This window comes from Micropterus salmoides, unplaced genomic scaffold (genome assembly GCF_014851395.1).
Source record: "Micropterus salmoides isolate LMB-PRFRI ecotype aquatic unplaced genomic scaffold, ASM1485139v1 Ms_hic_scaffold_9, whole genome shotgun sequence".
Classification (NCBI taxonomy): Eukaryota; Metazoa; Chordata; class Actinopteri; order Centrarchiformes; family Centrarchidae; genus Micropterus; species Micropterus salmoides.
In genome coordinates, this window is record NW_024044681.1 from 23630706 (window position 1) to 23651279 (window position 20574).

The following is a 20574-nucleotide window of genomic DNA, read 5'->3' on the forward strand; positions in this document are numbered from 1 at the left end:
TATCCGTTTTAGTGATTCACTTTAGCCCACGCTCTGTACACTTATCCTAAAAAAAAAAACAAGAACAATGAACAAAGAAGTTTGCTGTTTTCATGTGTTTGCTGCACTTGATTGTTGAAGCCCATTTTTGACAAGTGCCTGCTGATAATGTAGTCATTACAAAGGGAGAAAGGAAGTAGCAATTTTGTGATTACCCAAACTGCAATGCTGCTGAAATTTCAAATCAGTGCCTTTGGTGAAATAATATACCATTCATTGAGTTGTCAATAAGTCCTTTACTGCAAGAAACTAGTTGGTGGTGGTAGTGGTATCCAGGACTAGGAATTTTAATTATTCCAAGTCAGAGCTGCATCTTTGTCTGATTAGAAGGATTTTAGCAAAGATTTTTAGTGAGGTAAACTGGCCAAGTTAACTGGCTATAAAAGTGTATTTTACCGATCATCACTCTTAATTTAACCTGTCAAATTCCTTGAACAAATAGCTCTAAGTATCCTTTTCTCCCCAGATGTAATCATGTCTATGGTCTCTGGTGTTTCTGCCAGCAAGGCCAGACCAACCCAGTTTAAGGTAATTGAAAGGTTCCAAAGATATTACCAGATAGAACAGCTCATGACAATAGTTCTTTCCTCAATGAAAAACAATGAGATTTTTTCATTATTGATCATTTACAAGGTCACACATATATGTTTAGTACTAAATAGTTATTTAATTGACTGTCAATACATACAACTCTGTTGTGGGTCAAACCCACTGAAGATTTAGCACAAGTTTGTGCTTTTGTCCATTTCAATCTGCTATTCTGTAATCTTGATTGTCCATAAATTGTAAACAACTAAATAAGTTCTGATTTTATAAAGTTCCATGATGAATTTGTGGTGATGAGATACAGTTTTGTTCTTTTTTTGATAATGCAAGGAGGATTGGTGGGAATTGTGTGAAAATTTGTAGGTAAGGTGTGAAGCTTCATAGTTCATAGTTCTCTCAACAGTAAAGCTGAAGTATAACTTTTATTACATACTGTGAACAGCAATGAAGTATATGACTGACCGATCTGAATGTGTCTCTTGATGGCCACTGCGCTTTAGCGATAGCTGCCTCCTTTCCATAAGTGCTGATTTGCCAGAGTTGACAGGTGTGATTGTACCAACTGAATACCTGCCTCAGAGGATGAAAACATATTCATTCATTAAATCTCAATGGACTGCTCCTCTTGAGCTTTATATATGCAGTGGCCTTTTTCCTGAGTTACCAACTGACAATCAGTGGTTACCACCCATCTATTAGAGCATGGCTATGTGTCAGGTAACTGACATTTGAATGGCCTCCTCACTCACTGTGTGGTGTTGAGGTGTCAACACCTTTGTCTGGGCCTGACAGAAAGTCAGCTCTGATGGATATGACAGTGCAGCTCTTTGACATTATTGCTCCCATTGAGAGGTCTGTAGGAGCCCACACCTACAGGATACAGGATGTCTCTGTCTCTCTGTTTCGCATGCACACACACACACACACACACATACATGCATGAAGTGACCATAAAGGCATGAAGCCAAATGACATAATCCTTAAATGATCCATCAAGTGTTTGAGTAGCCATTGTGTCCTGACCATTAACTGGGCGAGGAGAGCATCTTTGAGATGGTAATGTTGCTGCTCTCATTTAGCACATAGCCAAGACAAAATGCCAACTGCTAATCAGCCGTGTGTGTTACAGAGAGAGAGTGTGTGTGTGTGTGTGTGTGAGAGAGAGAGAGAGGACCATTAAGGCTTTTCAGAAATTCACATAGACAATCTCTCTCATTATTTGTGGGGATAACCTATCATAATTCACCCCCAGCCAATAATTGGGTTTTTGTTGGGAATCTTATAGAGAGAATGCTCAGTATTTATGTAAACCTTCTACAAGAAATGAACAATACCAGCCATTAGACACAAAGTGGAGCACAATTAGTGGGTAACTGGTGACATCAAGTTCCAGCCAAAGGTGCTACAAATATATATTTTTTTGCCCAAACTCTTAACATAGCATTTTTTGTTTTCTAACCCTGTAGTTCAGAGAGGTTTTTTTTACATTTCTACATCATCTTATCAGGTATAGTAAAAGCAGATGGAATTTGCTCTTTATGACTTGAACATTGCAATATTTGAGACTTACAATGTGCCACACTCTTTAAATACAGAACTCAACCCTTTTCTTGTCCTGTAGCAACTGGATTTGTGTGGGAGATTTCTACTTCTCTGATACTTTATTGTATAATTAGGTAATTTAGTGGAATATTGTTCTAATATATGCTCTACAAATCGTCTACATCTAATGTTTGTGGACCTCCTGATTTACAAATTAAGTTCTTCCTACACAGCCACAAGAGTGTACAGAACACATTTGTTGGACTGAACTGTAGTCAATGTATTCAGGAAGCTGTGAATTGAAGGAGAAGGAAAATCTCTATCCAGTACACACAGCAACACATGCATGCCCACACAAATGTGCAGCATGGTGCTTTGGGATGTTTGGGTGCAATGTGTGGGGCACTCTGATGTTGGGGGCGGACATTTAACAGATGGCGCCAGCTACCTCCCAGGATAGCAATGTTTAATTATCTGTGTCTAATTTACACCTTTGTAATGGCTAAGAAAGATAGGTAGAGAGGGGAATGAAAGAGAGGTGGTTTAAATGAAAGCAGTGATAGATAGGAAACATGGTAGGGGTGTATCAATGACAGGAATATGGAGGTTTTTTATAATAATGAGCTGGGTTATGTGCATTCTCTCCTAGAGGCTACATCACAGTTTAGCACTGATGTGTCCACCTTCCCCCCTTTCCCCTCCCACCTGTCCTTACACAGCTCCCATGGGCTCATGCCTGTGGATAGCTATAATAGGAGCATGTTGAGGTCAAGTTTAATTTGATGGCGAAAAAAGCAAACAAGTCACCGTTTTATTTATTTATTTAGTTCAATTGTAACACTCAGGAGGAATTAGTTCCAGTTCAGTTTGTTCAAAATTACCCAGATGTGTTCAAATTTGTCTTTGGTAATTGAACACAGTTTTTTCCTTTGTTCTTCTGTAAATATAAGCCGAGGCATGAAATGGAATTTATTCATGTCTAACAGCCTTGGGTGAAAGGTAATGGGTGAGGCAAGGTGTGTAAACACCTGGATTTCTTTTTCTTTTATTTGATCTGCTTTTACAATAAAATTAGATGTGTTTGTATCACAAGGGCATTGTTACATTTATCATATCTGTCGTATCTGTGATAAAGACTTCTTGTAGCATATTTGCATATAAGACTTGCTTCACTTTTGTAATTTTCTGTCAGTGAAAACAGTTTTATTCTTATGAGCTTAATCAGTTAGACATTTTCCACCATCTAAAATTTTACCAAACTGCTTTAATGAAGCGCGTCACATCACAAGGATGACCTGGCAGGACTCTTGCCAGGCCAGCCCGGCAGGAGGCAGGACACCCACGCGATCACACAAAACATAAAGTACAAAACAGATGGAGTGTGTGTGTGGTTAGGTGGGGAGGATATGCCACTTTCATTTTGAATGAAGCATAATATACATTTAACACTGTGCTTGTACAGCAACTTTTGCATGCTGAAAATATGTCAATACAGAAATAAGACTTATTCTCAGGTAGGGGAGACCGGGTATGTTTGTAACATGGGGAGAGTTGTAACAACACCAATTAAGCAGCTTTTCCATTACCAGAACCAGCTCAACTCGCCTCGCCTCTACTCGACTCGGTTTGGCCGTGCTCCGTTTTCCATTGCAGATAGTACCCCTCAATTTAGCTGGTTGTCATAGCAATGCCACACACAACTGCCGCAACGTCATTTTCAATGCGACACACACACCAGCGACCCACAAATAGCTGTCTCTTTATTTAAGTTAAAATGTTTCAACATTAAACGTAAGCGTAAATGTAAACGTACTTTATTATCACATACACATACATGTAGCAAAACTCATTGTCTGCATTTAACCCATCCCTGAAGGGAGCAGTGGGCAGCCACTGTACAGCGCCCGGGGACCAACCTTACAGCTGTGTTTTCCTCTGCCGTTGTCTGTGTGATGGTGGGACAAGAGGGCTCTGTGAGCAGGCGGCTGGCCGGCCTCGCAAGCTCCTCCCACGGGTTGCCGCAGGCCACTACTGCCATTTGCAGAGCTCCTCAACTCGGTCAATATTTAAAATCTACACATTTGATTTCTCACCTCAGAACTTCTCGGAAGTGGATTTAGTGATGACATAAAGTACGAAAATTGTAAAATATAAAACTTTCTGTTGTTGGCCTCTGTCGGTCACGCACAATGATGATGCAGTGAATAGTGACGATTCTCTCTGACCAATCAGCAGTCTGCTGTGTTTTCAAGTCACATTTTAGTGCACATTTCATCGCCTCAGCTCGCTAGAAAACCTCGACAGAGGTGATACGAAAAAAAGTACCTGGAAGCAGGTACAGGTACAACTTTTCTACAATGGAAAACCAAACAAAGGCGAGGCGAGCTGGTACTGTGCAGTGGAAAAGGGGCGTTAGAGATAAGAAAGGACTCGTGAGATCATTTCAGTATTTACCTACTTCCTCTCCGATCAGGCATTGTGGTTGTCAAGGCTGGAAACAGGCACATTCAGAGAAAAACTGATTTTGAGGTGAGAAAGTTACTTTTTTGACCAAGACTATATTTTGTTTAGTATGTATAATATTGCAGATAAAATTGTAGGACTTATATTAAATTAAATTGTAATTTCTAATTTAACATGTGATATATTTTTTCCTGCTAAATTTAAACCACTATGCTAATACAGCTAACTAAACAATAGCTGAACAACCATCCCCATTACATACAACTAAGGACTTTATTGATTTTAATATTTTTTCAGAGTGCCCTATGCAGTCTCTGGGCCTACCAAGCCTGCACTCCAGGGTTACCAGAATTTATTTGCCAGCACTGTGACCAGTGCCTGAAATGGTGCCAGTACCTCCCATTTACATGTTATTCACATGTCGGCGTGTCTATCGGCACCCAATCTTTGCAGCTTGTGAGAAGTGCCAGTGCACAAGAAGAAGTCCAATATGCCAAAGAGTAAAATGTAGTGCCAGTACTGCCTACTGGTGAGTACCGGCAAACTTCAAGCAGTGACTTTGACTCTCATTAAGCATATACACACATTGACACACAGACACACACATGCACAGATGTTTTTTTGTTATGTTATACAAAAAGATTTTCATAGATTTTCTTTATTTAGGTACATTGGATTAGGGTTTATTAAGTATACTGTTAAATATGTTTGTTCTAGTAGACAAATTTACATACACACACACACACACACACTCGAGTCAATCAGACATAGTCTGTTACATAGAGAGAGAAACATTGTTCTTTTATTTCAGTCGACCTGTTTCTGACGCATATTGCATGGTGTGGCACAAATTGTTACAACTTACCCCAGCATGTGTTTCAACCTACCACTGTAATAGGGGTAGGTTGGGTAGGAATACCATGACTTTGACATCAACTCACGAGGTCTGTGATATTTTTGTAGAGTAAACAAATGTGGGTACTTTGTATAAACGTTTGAAAACTCTAGCTAAAAAATGTTATAGTAACCTTAAAGCTTTAAGCTAGAGTATATAAAGTATAGTAAATTATAGTTAAGTGTTATAGTTGCTGAAGCAAAAAGTGTTACAACCATACCCGGTCTCCCCTATTGTTTTGAACATTACTCAATCTACTCCACAGAGGGGAAGTAAACAGCTGCCTTTTAGGCTTGCAGCTGCTCCCCTGTACATTAACTGAATCCCTAGTAAATATAATTACTGCAACTAATAGCTTTCCTAATCTATATATAGGCTGTACTTCCAGGACATTTACCAATGTGCTCAGATTGATAGGTGGGTAAAATGTAGACTCTCTTTTGAGAGGTAATGCAGAGACGGAGAAGGGAGGAACAACAACATGGCAGAACATAAGAAGAAAAAAAACAGATTGTTTGAAGTCATTATTAAGGATTTGTAGTTGTAAGCTGGCACGCAGGAGCAGGAGATATCAGAGCAGAGGAACTTTGGAGAAGGCCTGGCTGACCTGGTTAGCTGGAGCTGGTTTAACTCCCATGGGAAACCTGTGTGTTGCAGCACTACTCACATCACTACAGTAGCTTCTTAGAAACTCTATTGCACTTCCCTGTCTCTCACGTGTGTGTGGGGTATATTTTGTTATGTCTTTTATTTATGTGAATCCACATCACCCACACACTTGCTTGAGTTTTCCTTAAGAAACACTGGATAAATAATGCAAGCTATTAAAGTGGAATGGAATGCTTTAACACATACACAGGCCACACACAAACACGCACACACAAACACGCACGGTTAGCGTTAGTTATTTTTTTCTACCTCTGCCCTCCTCCCCGTTTTCTTTTTTCCTCCACTCTTCTACTAGCTCTCATCTTTTCCGCTGTCCTGCCCAGGGTGTATTGTTGATTGTTTTTTGGGGGAAAAGACTAAAAACGCCATTTAGTTGGAAAGCTGCAGGTGTAGGGATGAAAGGGAGGAGAATGCTCGACAAAAGAGAGTAAGCTATAGTCATGGACTTGAAAGAAGGATGAATCCCTTTCTTCTTCCCTTTATCCTTTATAGCTGTGATCTCCAGTGAGCTGCTGCCCACTGAGACAATCTGCGGTCCTGATGCCTGAGAGATTACCTATTGCCATCATTACAAAATCCCCCTTATAAGCTCCCTTATTTCTGTATGGGGATATAAGTAGCATGCAGCAATCCACACACACACAAACATACACACATCAGCATGTTAATGCGCAAGAGAGCATGCAACATGCTGACAATCCTTCAGTCCCTCCTGCTGGAAGTATGTTCTCTGCTCGACCTACTAGAATGCCACGGAAACACAATGCTCTAAATAGACTGGGGTCTATAGATGGTTTGAAAATACAAGCTAGCAGCCTGGCGATGACTGGAGCACTAACAATCACAGGGAGCTTGCGTTGTTTGATGCCAAATGGTCCCTTGAGGGTGAGGCTCACCGGTCAGCTCCCTACAGAGACACAGTGAACACTTTGCCAATTTGCCACCATTCTCGCCTTTCTAATGCAACACAGCACAAACATGCCTTTGTTCACTGACCTTTGAATAATTCAACTCGAGCTAAATGCTATGACACATTTTTGATCAAAGTCTCACTATCAAGCAGAAGAGGCATTTTCCAGATGCTATGTGTTCCTCTCCAGTGAGGATAAAAGCTTCCCTTCACACCACGATCTCTGACTAACAGTAGGGATAAAGCCACAAAATAGAAAATCCCTCTTAAATATATGATAATCCATATGTTTGAATTAAAGAGCGCACCTGAATAAAGTATTACTGGCTCATAACTCCTTATCCTGTAGGGATTTGACCTCTGCACAGGGTAAAAAATGAAGCTTGTGTTATCTGGAAGTATTCCTTGGAAATCTCCTGTCCCTTCACCCTGTGACGAATGGCAACAGATTACAGGTTAGTGACCAGACATACGCATCCACTTCAAAGCTTTGTCTGGAGGAAGCCATTTGTTACCCCCAAGGCATCTATCACAATATAACTTCACCTTCTAAACTATTCATTTGAAGAAGCAGTGGAAACAAAAAGCATCTGCTGAGTTATAGGCTGTACATGGACTGTCCATCATCCAACGGCAGCACCTGTTTTACAGTGTGTGGTGTGTGTGTGTGTGTGTGCGCGTGTGTGTGTAGATGTGTGTCTGTGTACGTGTGTGTGTGTCCATCATCCTATAGCAATTCTTGTTTGACTTTTCTTGTTGGGGAGATTCATGATTTCGATATCCCTCAGGTGTTTTGTTGAAATTGAAATGTGCTTCTCGAGCCCAGGGGGAATTTCTTAAAGGCTTTAAATGGCAAAATGTTGTGGGCTGTGTGTGTGGGGGGGGGGGGGGGGGGGGGGGGGGGTTTGTGCGGGTGTACGTGCATGCACATTTGTTTTTGAGGTGAAAGGGCAGTTTTTATGAGACCATAGTCAAACCTACACTTGTCTTTTATCTTCTCTTCTCTGGTCTGCTCCTAGTTCGTCTTTGCCTCTCTTCTTTTTACACCATCCATTGCACTATGATGAATAAAAACGTTGCATACTATATTACCCCACAGTAACATGATATGAGTGAATTGAAGATTTCTGCGATAGGGCACTGCCATAGTTATAGTCCAGAGGGTGTCTTAAAAGGGATTAATCAGATGTGTTTGGTGCTCCTGTCTTGTCAGAACATCCTCATCAATAATTTATCGAGTGCCAAATGGAAAAGTCAAATAATAAGTGTTAGCTGATAAGTTTAGACAGTTATGCAAAAATGCAGAATTCTGAATAGTTCCAAAGGTCATAATTCATGTTGACTCTCCTTTTTATTTATGCTGTGTGGAGGGGGTAGTGGGAGGGTTTGGATCTTTGTCAGGCTCGTGCTTTGATAACATGAGACAAAGAGCTTGTGGTTTTAGCTGTGCTTCAAACCCACAGGCTTAAAAGCAAGGTTCACTTTTGGGGTTAAATATTTAAGAAAACAAATTATTTTTTGCCATCCAGGAAAAACTGTCATAACTTTGATGTTTAATATCTCAGAACTGTGCTCCATCCAGATAAAATGTGATAGTTCCAAGCTCACCATTTGTCTAGCAGAGTCCCAGTTAATTAACATGATATATGAAACTACTCTACCCACGGGGATAAGATCACAGGACACGATTCTGTGCAGTACATACTGCATAGTGTCACTTGTTCCTGATGAGGTCTGCCGTGTTCGTGGGAAGGTGTGATATATGGCAATGTAGGTGTGCGTTCAGTGAATAAAACGTGTGAGGTATGTATTTGGTACCATGTTTTGCAGTGTTTCTGCTGTGTGCATATGAATGTCCAAAAATATGTGTAGTTGTATTGAGTAGTCCAATGCCATAGAACAAACTTGTTCTTTATTCTGTGGCAGATGTTCATACAAAATCTGTATCACAGTTGAAACATAGCTGTCACCAACAGTTTAATCACCACTCTAAGCAAATACTCATGGTTGGTTAGCATATACTAGATTGCAAATAACCATAGCAACAATGAGCTTAAAACTATGTCAATGGTCAAACCTTGACCAGTTGATTCAACTTATTAATGCTCTTTGGGCATTTGTGAAAATGCCTTTTCCAGTGTTCGCACTGTATCCTGTGTCACTGTACATTTTCCATCACTTCTGCTTAAGAAACATTCAAATATTATAAAATAATTAGCAATTAGTTGCCTAGAGAAGAGAATTAATAACGCCTTCTTGTTTCAATTCTGCATCTCCTGTAAACAAAGCAAAGAAGAAAAAAGTATTACTTACTGTATGTGTAACTGTTCCCACCCATGCCCTGCAACCCAACATGGCATATGATGTTGCACCGACTTTGATATGACCCTGTTATAGTCAGGGGGAGTCCTTGATTCCCAGAGGGCACAGAGTAGATGTGTCAGTAAAGAAATCTATATACATTTTTGACCATTTAATATCTGACTCCTTGTTTTTTTTCCTGTCCATTTGTAATTCTGTTACAGAATTACAAATAATTCTGTTCATTTGCATTCTTTGTTAATTACAGATTTTAAATGTATTTTCTCTATTTATGTGTTTGTGAATCAATACACATTTGCCAACTAAAGCCAAAAGCCAATTTGTCTATTACCATTTTGATGCAGGTTATGTCATGAAGGACCACTGAATTGCCAAGGGCGCAGACGGGAAAAGCATACTTGATCTACACCTGTACAAAAACAAGGCCCAAAATGGTGGCAATTCATCAGGTGCAAAGCTCCTATATGTTCACTGTGTTTTTAGCTGGAGGCCATTGGAAGTCAGCAGTAAACTGTGAATCCCTCGAGTCATTATCCTTGCGAATTGCCTATGAGATGACATTGTCACCACAACACAAATTATTCTCACAATTCCATTAAATATTCTCAATTCTTGACCTTCATCAAAATAAAAACTATTATGTATCTTTTTTAAGCCAGGCCACAGGTCTTACAATGCTGACATGTTCTATTTGTATTTGACAAAATGGCTATTTTTATAATTGATATATAGAACCTATACTGCACCAACAAGAGCTGTTGTTCACACATGGTCTGGTGATGGTGATTCACCAGATATGGTTATTTTCAGGATTAAAAATAAAAGATAATCTGGAAATCGTTCACTCTGAAACCATAAACCCTGCTTTAGATCATCTTTGGTAAGGATGTAAGGTGTGTGTGTGGGGTGTGTGTGTGTGTGTGTGTGTGTGTTTTATGGGCCTTTGGGTTATGAGCAGATGATTCTACCATGGACAGGCTATGTATGTGTAATTGTGTTAAGGAGTGGAAATCAAATATGCTAGATTAAATGACAAAACAAACAGATGTGTGTCTGCCTGTAATGTGAGAAAACAAGGACGAAGTAGACAGATCTAATAAAGCAGGCAGTATGGTGGCAATAAGCTGAGTTAAGTAAGCTTGATTCCATCTATTAACACTGTTTACCATCTCTTTTATTACCCTGAGATGAATTGCGGCCCTTAGCAAAAGCTGTGCTAAATCAAATAAGATTTAAATACATTTGCTGCTAAATCAAATAAGATTTGCTTGTATTCATTCTGAGCTATTTTTATGCTGATGATTCTTTTGAAATCAAAACAGTCACAAATGTGTTCAGTGGTTGCGATGAATATATGTCACAATATATATTTTCCTCAATGTGTACGTGTTGATTGATGGCTTTATGTACAGCCAAGTCATAAGGTGACAAAGAGTGTGTTAAGGTTTTAGAGCAATCTGCTCACCGGTGGAATATTGGTTGGATTCCAAGGGCCCGGAGTACATCAAACATATGGCAAAACAGCTGCTGCTGTACCAGAGATAAGCTAAACTCTCCATCATGCCATGTGACAGCACAGAGAGCCACGTTGCACACATCAATCTCCATAGGCTTTTTGCTGCACGTCAGACTCTGAATATATCTGCCACGGTGAAAAAGGTAGCCTGAGGGGGCAAGGAAACACAGAAGGGGAAAGAAGGATGTGGGCAAAGAAAGGGTTAATAGGGAGGGAGAGCGAATGTGAAAAGGCAGGTGAGACAAACTCCTGAATGAGCATAAGTTGAAGGGAGAAGAAAAGAGATGGAAAGGAAGAGGAAAACAGGAAGGATGTTGCAATTGAACACATGTCCTCCCAGGAGAGGTATACCCTAAGGGAATACCGTGATCACTGCATTGTGTGTGTGTGTGTGTGTATGTGTCACAGTAGGTGGTGTCTGTATGAACTATCACACAGTTTATTTATGACGGCTCCCCACTGACGGTTGTAGAGACAGAGAATAACCTACTCACGTCTCTGAGCTTTTCCGTTCACCTTTCATTCTCTTAGATAAGGCGCGTGTGTGTTTACATATACACATTGCTTAGACCAATAGCCTGAGGCCTGGTTTAGGTTAATACCAGGAAAAAGTGGTTTATATGCGTCTTCCTGTTCACATCACAATTATCTAAAATAAAATATGTTCAATAAGTGTCTTAAGGTGAGAGTGTATTGAAGTTTCTGTAAATATATATATATATATATATAGTAGTAGCACTTTAAATGAACAAAAGAATCTTGAATTGTCTTGAATGTCAATCTCCTAAAAAAAACATTTCTTGTCCATCATAGAAACATTGTGGACATAATAACTGTAATACTGAGTACTTTATTTCTTCTTGTTACTTGACTTTCATTAAAGAGGAATCTCAGGAGAGTGTATTAGGTTCAAATAATGTAGGACGGGAGGACGGGGTTGGTTGTCACATTCATTAGATCTCGCTCCCTAGAGGGTGCTGTTAAGAGATGTTAGTACCGACGTCTTTAGAATTGAGGTCAGAGGTCACCTAAAAGGTAATTTCAGGAGTCAGGCACTTGACATTGAGGTGAGAAGACTTTAATGTGTTTATGTCAAAATGTAAATATCTAGCTCATTTTTTGTTATAATAAATTATAATAAAACAATAATTACCATTAAAAAGTATGAATGGAGAGCTATAGTTTAGATTTTCTTTGCAGGGCTACAACAAGTGGTTGTTAGTTTAGTCGCTAGCAAAACAAAAACCAAGTTGGGGATGCTTGTGAAATTCTCTTCGAGGCTGGTTGTCACATGTGAGATCCCCCTTCTCAAACAGCTGGTGCATCTTGTGGAAGCAGGGGGCACACAAAGACTGCACACCTGGACTGTCAATGTATATCTGTGAAAACTGGGTCACTGATAGTGAGTGACTGACATAGGGATGAGCTGACTATTATTGTTTGTTGTATTGTTCTTTATATTGTAATATAAAAGATAAAAAATACATTAAAGGAATGATTTTTCTTGCTTCTAGATGTAGGAGATGTGTTGGGTTGTTGCATTTCAACAATATTAATCGTTTAAAACATTTTTTTTTTTAAATTGGGTCATTTTAAAAAAATGTTTCTCCATTAAAATAACATAGGGACAAACAACCCTTATAGTGTGTGGCTACCAACAACGCAGTGGGGATAGTTGGTCACAAGTGCACGAGACATATTTGACAGTCTATATTGTTTGAACAGAATAAGCTTAATCAGATTAAGGTCACTCCATTCCTACCTGACACTTAAGGCTTCCATTACACTTTAAAAGGGAATCTACTAACGATACAGTTTTTAAGAGGTTCAAAAGAAGGTAAAAAGTGTGACTTCCAACCCCAGTCTCCGCTATATTAAATAGCCAAATCTGATGCCGCTCAGGGGCCAGTTTATTTCATATCTTTAGTGTATTCTGTTGAATCAGGAGTACTGAGAGCATGTGAGAGGTGGCCATTGTGTAATCCATCGGGAATACTCTGCTCTTGGCATGGTAAAATGAGAGAGTGGAATGCAAAGTGTTTTATTCAATTTCGGCTTGCCAGGACTTACCGAACTGTTGTGTTGGTTGCCTGGTAACTGTAATACTTTGAGATACAAGTGCAGAGAGTGTAAGGAGTAAGTCTCACCATTTTTCTCTTTTCTTCGCTGCTTGTAGTATCTCTCCCTCTGTCTCTCCCTCTCTCTCTCTCTCTCTCTCCCCCCCCTATAGCTGTATGTATGCTCAGCTGTTGTTACAAGTGAATAGTTGTAGAAATATCTATGTTTTTTTCTACCCCCCCCCCCTCCTTGAGTATTGACTGGGAGATCACAGAGCCACAGTTGTGACAGGGAACTCATACTTTGACAGCAGGGATGAAAGGCCGGAATAGAGAGAGGTCAGACTTTGCTGAGGGAATATTTCACAAAGCCATCAGTCTCATGTAGGAAGCAGTGTGGGTAGAGATGTGATATTCAGTGCCCTGTTTCTCTGTGGGTCGCTCTCCCTCTTGACCGGTGACACAGCAGCAAGGTGTGAATTTTTCACCAGCTGCCAGTGTGTGCGCTTGGGTAAGAGAGGAATAGTCTAGCTTTGTGCTCACAATAATTTTGATTGTTTTTGCTTTAAGTCCCTTTCTCATTTACCCCCTGCGGTGTGCCACTGAATATGCTGTGATGCTATGCAGTGAAGACCAAAAATGTGTGCAAATGAAGTTTCACTAAACAATCACAGGAAATTCTCTCTTTCACTTTCACACTTCCTCACTCTATCAGTCTTGCACCTTTGCGAGCTGTGAAATAACACTAACAAAACATAATAATCATTTCCAACAGCTACTTAAAATTGGTTATCAGGATTCCGTGGGACTCGATATATAATCAACACAATATATATGTGAGAGTTGAGAGAGTGATCGGACTGTCCAGCAGCTGGCTTGTCGCTGCTTTCCGGGAAAACTTTTTGCTCCCTCTCTCACAGTGAATTCAGACCTATTTACAGTATGTTGATCAGCTGAAATGGAAATTTCCATAGTTGGTGTGTGCAGACCAAGTGATTTATTAATCTGTAATCGAAAAGCAAGCACAGTCAGTTTTATAACTTGCAGACTCGGCATCTGCAGTTATATTCTCTTTGTTCTTCCCTTCTCATTCTTTTTCAGGTGCCGTCTCTTAGAACTGTACAGGTTTTCAGGCTCACTGGAGGAATTCCAATAGATCCATCAATTTGGCAAAGCAGTGTGTGTGAAGCATAAGAGTCATTCCCTCGGGATATGCACACAAATACACAGACACACACATATACACACACACACACATACACACACACACTAACAGACCATCTATGTTGTTTATTTGGCTCTCCTCTGTGTTTTTTTACCAGCAGGGTGTCTCAGAGGTGATGCTCTTGTTGTTAGTTAGGTCCTCTGTGTCTCTGGTCCCTTTGCCTTTATTTATCGGCCTATATGGTTTTCCCTCACATATCATGGCATATCCTCTGCTAGACAGTTCTGCCTGTTAGAGCTGAACAATTAATCGTTTTCAAATCCAAATTTCGATTTGAAAGAACGCGATTAGGTAATTGTAAAGATGCCAAATAAAATGTAGGTTAATTATACAGTGCATCTGACCCGTTTTAAACAGTCATGCAGTTACAAATTCATTCCGTTGTCATCCTTGTGAGACAGACCTGCTCGCCAATCACAAGCTCCGTGCCTTTTATGGTCCTACTCACCAATCAGAGCGAGTAATCGCAATATCTGGAAGAAAAATCGCAATTAGATTTTTTCCCCAAATCGTTCAGCCCTACTGCCTGTGCTTTCCAGTGCTGTCAGTCACAGCCTAATATGATGGTGCACAGACTACAGCATGACAGTCTGTCCTGAGCGCACACACACACACTCCCACATGCATACAAAAGACCAATCATTACTTCCTGTATATTCACATACAACTGAAGCCATATAGATATCAGCTAAAATAAGATAGTCAACTGTAAAAACTCTGTAATTTCCACTAGAAATCAAATGAAGCACATCATTCATTAATCAGTAACATGATATCTACAGTATGCCCATATCCTTATGGGTCTTGCAACCTCATTAGAAAGCAACAAGCTTCCTTGCATGATCCAGATGATGTGACGCGGCTAATTAAAAGGTGCCAGACTGTAAGGTCTCAATTTGCTGACGAGCTAAATCAGGATGTTCCCTTTCAGGGTTGAACGATCGGAGGGTTTCAGCACTCATGATTGACATTCAAGATAAAGACAATGCTGTTTCTGCATATACGCGACAGATAAAGGCACACTGTTCTTCCCACAGTTATCTAATCAGCTGCTCTGTCTTCTGTGTTTGTTCTTTTTCCTCTCTGTTTTCTGGCATCTGCCTCTCTTGCTGTCCATCCAACCCCTCTTGTCTACTTGGGGACTCCAGTGATGGCTTCGAAGGGCAAAGTTCGAGGTGAGTTGTGGCTGCGGTTCCCAGCTGTGCCTCTAACTCAGCCTGACAAAGCTAACATCAAGTGAAACTGAATGTACTTTTTCTTTTCTTTTTTTTTGCTTTTATTCATTTTTGTGTGTTTTGTATGTTTTTGTTTGTGTGTTTTTTCCAGAACAGTCATATTGCAATCTTTTGATGCAAGGCACTCCTTAAAGGGCCGGGGAGCTTTTTTGTTTATTGTCATACAGCAATTTCAAATTCCATTTCAGCTTTCAAATACACAGTTTTGTTTTAATGAATTTTTTATGGATTTTAGTAAACACACTAAACTGCAGTGTTTACTCGTCACTACCGGAATAGTGGAAAACTTGACTCTGGCAAAATGGTTTGCATGAGATCAGAATCTGTATTCTGGTTTTAAAATGGTAGCACATAAAGCCGACCTTATCGTCAATATTCATAGATTTTTTTTCCATATTTGCTAGTAAATTATTCAAGCTCAAAAACCCTGAAGAGAACAGCCCAAGGTCATAAGAGTTATAATCAAGTATTTAATTGTGTGATGTTGCCCTTTACCATTGCCAGACTCTGGAAAGGAGGCAGTAAATTACAACGATCAAACTCTTCTCCATCACTCCCTGTGTCTGCAGGATGGCAGTCAGGATGGATTATGGATCAGAGAGGGTCAGAGAGAAGAGGGTTTTTTTGAGATGAGATAACCTTTCTTTTCTTTCAGCTGCGTGCTTTAGTAAAAATGCCTCTCAAAACTTAAGAACATAATCAACCACGACTATAATGTTCATTATTTTTGGCTAATGATTATTGAAGCACATGTCTTGAAAAGTCTCATCCTGAGAAGAGGTTTGATAATAAATCAGATGAAAGGATAAACATCAGCTCAGAGAGGCATACCTTACAAACTTAACTATATGTACAAATTGTATTAACAATTAATTGGTGCAATGCATGTAAGTTAGTTATTGGTGGACGTATTTCTAAGTATGTGTTATAAATGTTTTCCTTAAACAATCAGTATCTGAGCCTAACTTGGAAATGAAGTGCATATATATTCACAATATGAAAATATAGTGTTTGCCCAAATGTAAATGATGTGATTATATTTTGCAAATCAGAATAATAGCCAATCAGGGTAAAAACACCTAATGTAAAAACCTTGACCAGAATCAAGTGGCCCATCTAGAAATTAAATCTAATCATGTCCACAGATAAAGAAATAGGGTGTAAATGCTATTTTTAATTACTTTGAGTTTTTAGATAGTCTATACATTTTCAACAAATGCTCGTCCAGTGGAGTCAAATTGATTCCCTAGGAAGACGCAACACACTCTGTAATTTTATTTAAAATGATTTCTTGTTTATTTGACAGGGACAAATGCATGAAACATTGCTTTATAAAGTATACAAAGTAGATGCCATGCATACAGGTTTCTAGCCATGACTAATTTGCAACCCCTGTCCCTGTTTAGGCTTTTAAAGTTAAAACAGAAATTATGGATTATTGAGTTTTTTACAATTTTACAATCATTAAAATACATACAATAAATGTACGTGCAATAAGATACAGGCCTAAAAAGAAGTAGAAATCAACATAGAGTCCAGAAACATTTAACAATATTTAACAATATAACACAAAATGAGATCTTCCGTTGTTTGTCCATATGGTGCATCTTTCCCAGGGGACCTAAAAAAAGTGACATTTATAAGAGTGATTCTCAGTCATAGTGGGTAACTGGCCTTCGGTTGAATAACTCAACAGCATGCTCTAATAAAACTGTTGATTTTGTACATTCTGATTATTATTATTATTTCAAGTGCTTGAAGCAAGGTTAGTCATTTTCCTGTTTCAAGTTTGCCTGTCGTGCAGTGGGTATATTGCTCTTGTGAAAACCTGTTCTTCTGCTTACAGTATATGCTCTCCATTTTCCTCTTCCTCCTCCTCATCGCCCTCAGCAGTAGCAATGGTAGTAAAAGCACCAACATCACGTTTCCCCTCTACACTTCACTATGCAGGATGTCATCGCTTTCCTGCTGTGCCTGAATGCACAATTCATTAAAATCTATCCCTCATGTGTTTGACTGTTAGACCTCCGTCTCATTCACTGTTGACCCCCTCCTATCTAGGCCACCCTAACCTAGCTATCCTTTTTTATCTTACTGTGCCAGTATACGGAATCCATTGCACTCTTAATAAGGGAACAGAGGATGTGTAGAACAGAGTCAAGCACATGTCTCCCTCCTCCCTCTCTCACATTTATAATGAGGCTATTGGTAGGAAAACTTAACAAGCCCGATAAGATTCATGCTGATCAGTGGGCAGATAAGGGCTCCGTTCACCTCAAAGCAGAAGTTCACCAGTTAGTGTGTGTGTGTGAGAGAGAGATATGTATGTGCCTTTTGAATATATTCTTTTGTAAATATGTATGCAATAGCCGTAGTACAACTGTATACAGCACCAAATATAGCATCTCCCGTCCCTACACTTAAATGGTGGAAGATTACATCAGGGTTATTTTAAGAAAATGTGGCAACATAATGGCCTTACTGTTGGAGATGCAAATGAGCATGGAAAAATACCTCATTAAACACAACACAAAGATACATGGTGCCTGTACAGCGTGTGTGTGTGTGTGTGTGTGTGTGCACAGAACACACAGTGTCTAGGTGCCTTTAACCCAAGTCTTTGAAAGTGCTCTGAATTTGAATCTGCATGGTGTTTATAGTCAATATGGGTGTCGTGTTGAACAACGTGTGTGCCACATGTCCCCCCCCTGACAAAATCAAGACAACCCCCACTGCCACTATTTCAGGAATATAACAAAAATGTTGATGGGACATTCTGAGCCTTAGTAATGTCAAACATAGGTATATTGCAAAGTTCATATAAATTTTTATGATTTTAACACTCATGTTATTACTATATAGGATAATCATGCTCTAAATTTTGGAACTACAGTTCCCATAATGCTTTGGGGGGTGGGGGGGGCTGATATTATAAGGAGCGTCTTTTTTCTGTAATTTCTTAGAGGATGTATGGATGTTTATTTGTGGACATTGCAGATATTTAGATAGTTGGATGAGTTTCCTCAAATGAAATGGTCAAATGTACTCATCTCGGGTCAGACCACTCTGCTTTGCTTTGAGGTGAGATCTTCAGTGTCAACCCTGCCACTGTGGGCCCTGAATGGAAGTTGTGGTAAAAGAGCATTGCAGCAAAGTAAGTCAAATGATAAGAGCTGCTTTTAAAACTGGCACTTTCTGCTCACTGAATCTTGCGGATCTCCCCTGGGGGCGAGAAGCATTTCCCCAGATCACTCTTAAATGAACAGTATCTGTCAACACATCACACATTAGAAAATCACACTGTGGCATGTTGATTTGGGGAATTTGGGAGTTTCTGGTGGCAGAATTGATTAGTCGGATTTCCCTCATGAATGCCACCCTAGTCTGCGATCATCCTGCTCTCACCCCGTATGAAAGCTTAAGAAATGAATAGCTTCTTGTGATAAAAAGAAGAATTTCTCCTCCACATCAGTTTGAGAAAATTTGAGAAATTCAATAGCCACAATAAATCTGATTTCCCTGACCTTATGCTTTCATGACATTTCATTTACAAAACCTACTAAGCCAGCAAGTGTGTGGATGACTGCTAATATTGCTTTGCCATTGCTTGGCCTTATATTTAAAGAGGGAATAGAGTGGAATATTTGATGCTGGATATACTGTACGTAGCCAAAGCTTGCCTTCTGTGTCCTTGTAGCGCTGAAAATAGAACAGATGACACTGGGATTTTTTCTATTTCTACAAAGGATGAACTGAAAATAACATTTAGTGTATATAGGACTGCTCACTTTCAGCCAGCACTTTCACTGGTAAGACGCATCCCATACACACTGTCCACACTCACACACAGCATATACATAAGTGATGTACAAAGAGGCGAAATGTACTTACACCTGCTTATGTTTTATGCTTAAATCAGGGTAAAGTAATTGAAATGCCTGTTTCTCTCAGCAAATGTAACTGTGTGAGAAACATGTCCTCCTTTGCTCAAAGGAAGCATTTAAGATATTGTTCCTTTTGTTTTTGCACTTGCTTCAGTTGTTTACACCGTTCCCTCATTCCTTGCTTTCACTTATCTGTCAAAATATGTACTTCTGTCCTTACCTAGCTCACCTATTGCTCTCAGCTTCTTCTGCTCGCTTCTGCCAGCTGGAAGAAAGCAGTGTATGAAGAATTTATGAAGGCCAGGTTTACCTCTGTCATAAAACCATGAGTTGTCTGCCCTTGGCTCAGAAGAAATAGTGAAATCTCTGGCCATTCTGGACTGAGTGAGCTCGAACTCAGGCAGCTTACACATGGAGAATGGGCAGAGGTTTATATCTTTGCCCTTTAAATTGATATGGCTGAATCAAGGGCAGGAATATTAGTGCGTGGGCTTTTTATAACTGATGATATAGGATTTGCCCCTGCATTACATAAAATTTCAGCTGTGGCAACAGCCATATCAAAAAGAGAAACTGCCGTGTCCTCTGGCATGTTTGTTTCTTGTAGTGCTTTGTACGTACAAGACGGTACTACCATAGGTGAAATTCTTTCGGGAAGTTTTCTCACTATCTTGACACCGTCTGTTAACGCCTTTCACACCCCGGATGCTACCGGAACCCCCACCCCCCACCCCAACCCTCCCATCTCAAAAAACATGCCAAAAAGACTTCACTCTCCCCAGCTTGTGATTCCTACTGAACTGTCTTCTCTTTGTCACTCCATGCCACACAATGCCTAATAGCACCGTGGAGAAGTAGGTGATATTTTGTTGACCTGACTCCAGGGCTTGAGTTGGACGTCAAGTTTGTGATGCACCAACAGCTGCCCAGTCTAATTACTGTATGTAAATGACAACAGCACTGTCATCGCCAGCCTCTCTGGTGCCGGATAATTAATTTCATATCTCCAGATCCGAAATGTCTGTCCTGAGGTGGTTGTACGCCAACGCTGAATACAAAGGTAGCTCCGCCCTCTGCAGGGGTTGCATTCAATTTGCTCACAGCAGGGATCTTATCACTGTCAAAAGAGCAAATTTAGATTGTAAATGTGCACGTACACACACACACGCACGGAAATTAACGTGCAGTTCCCTCAGTAACACAAACAGAAGAAAGCAGAAAAAACAGATAACTTCAGTTATAGGAACCAGAAGGGAGAGATGCTACATTAC

At 39.9% G+C, this 20574-nt stretch overlaps 1 protein-coding gene across 3 annotated transcripts in view; it reads left to right on the top strand.

Annotated features, from left to right (window-relative positions):
* Positions 1–20574, top strand: part of cadm2a (cell adhesion molecule 2a) — a 224426-nt gene that overhangs the window by 139572 nt on the left and 64280 nt on the right. For 2 of the 3 annotated variants that reach the window (XM_038707632.1, XM_038707630.1), the window contains exon 2: positions 15333–15359. The exons of the other annotated variant lie outside the window; for it this stretch is intronic. In XM_038707632.1, coding sequence (XP_038563560.1) covers positions 15333–15359 — 27 coding nt within the window. The remainder of the gene's footprint in view (positions 1–15332; positions 15360–20574) is intronic. 3 annotated transcript variants of the gene reach the window in all.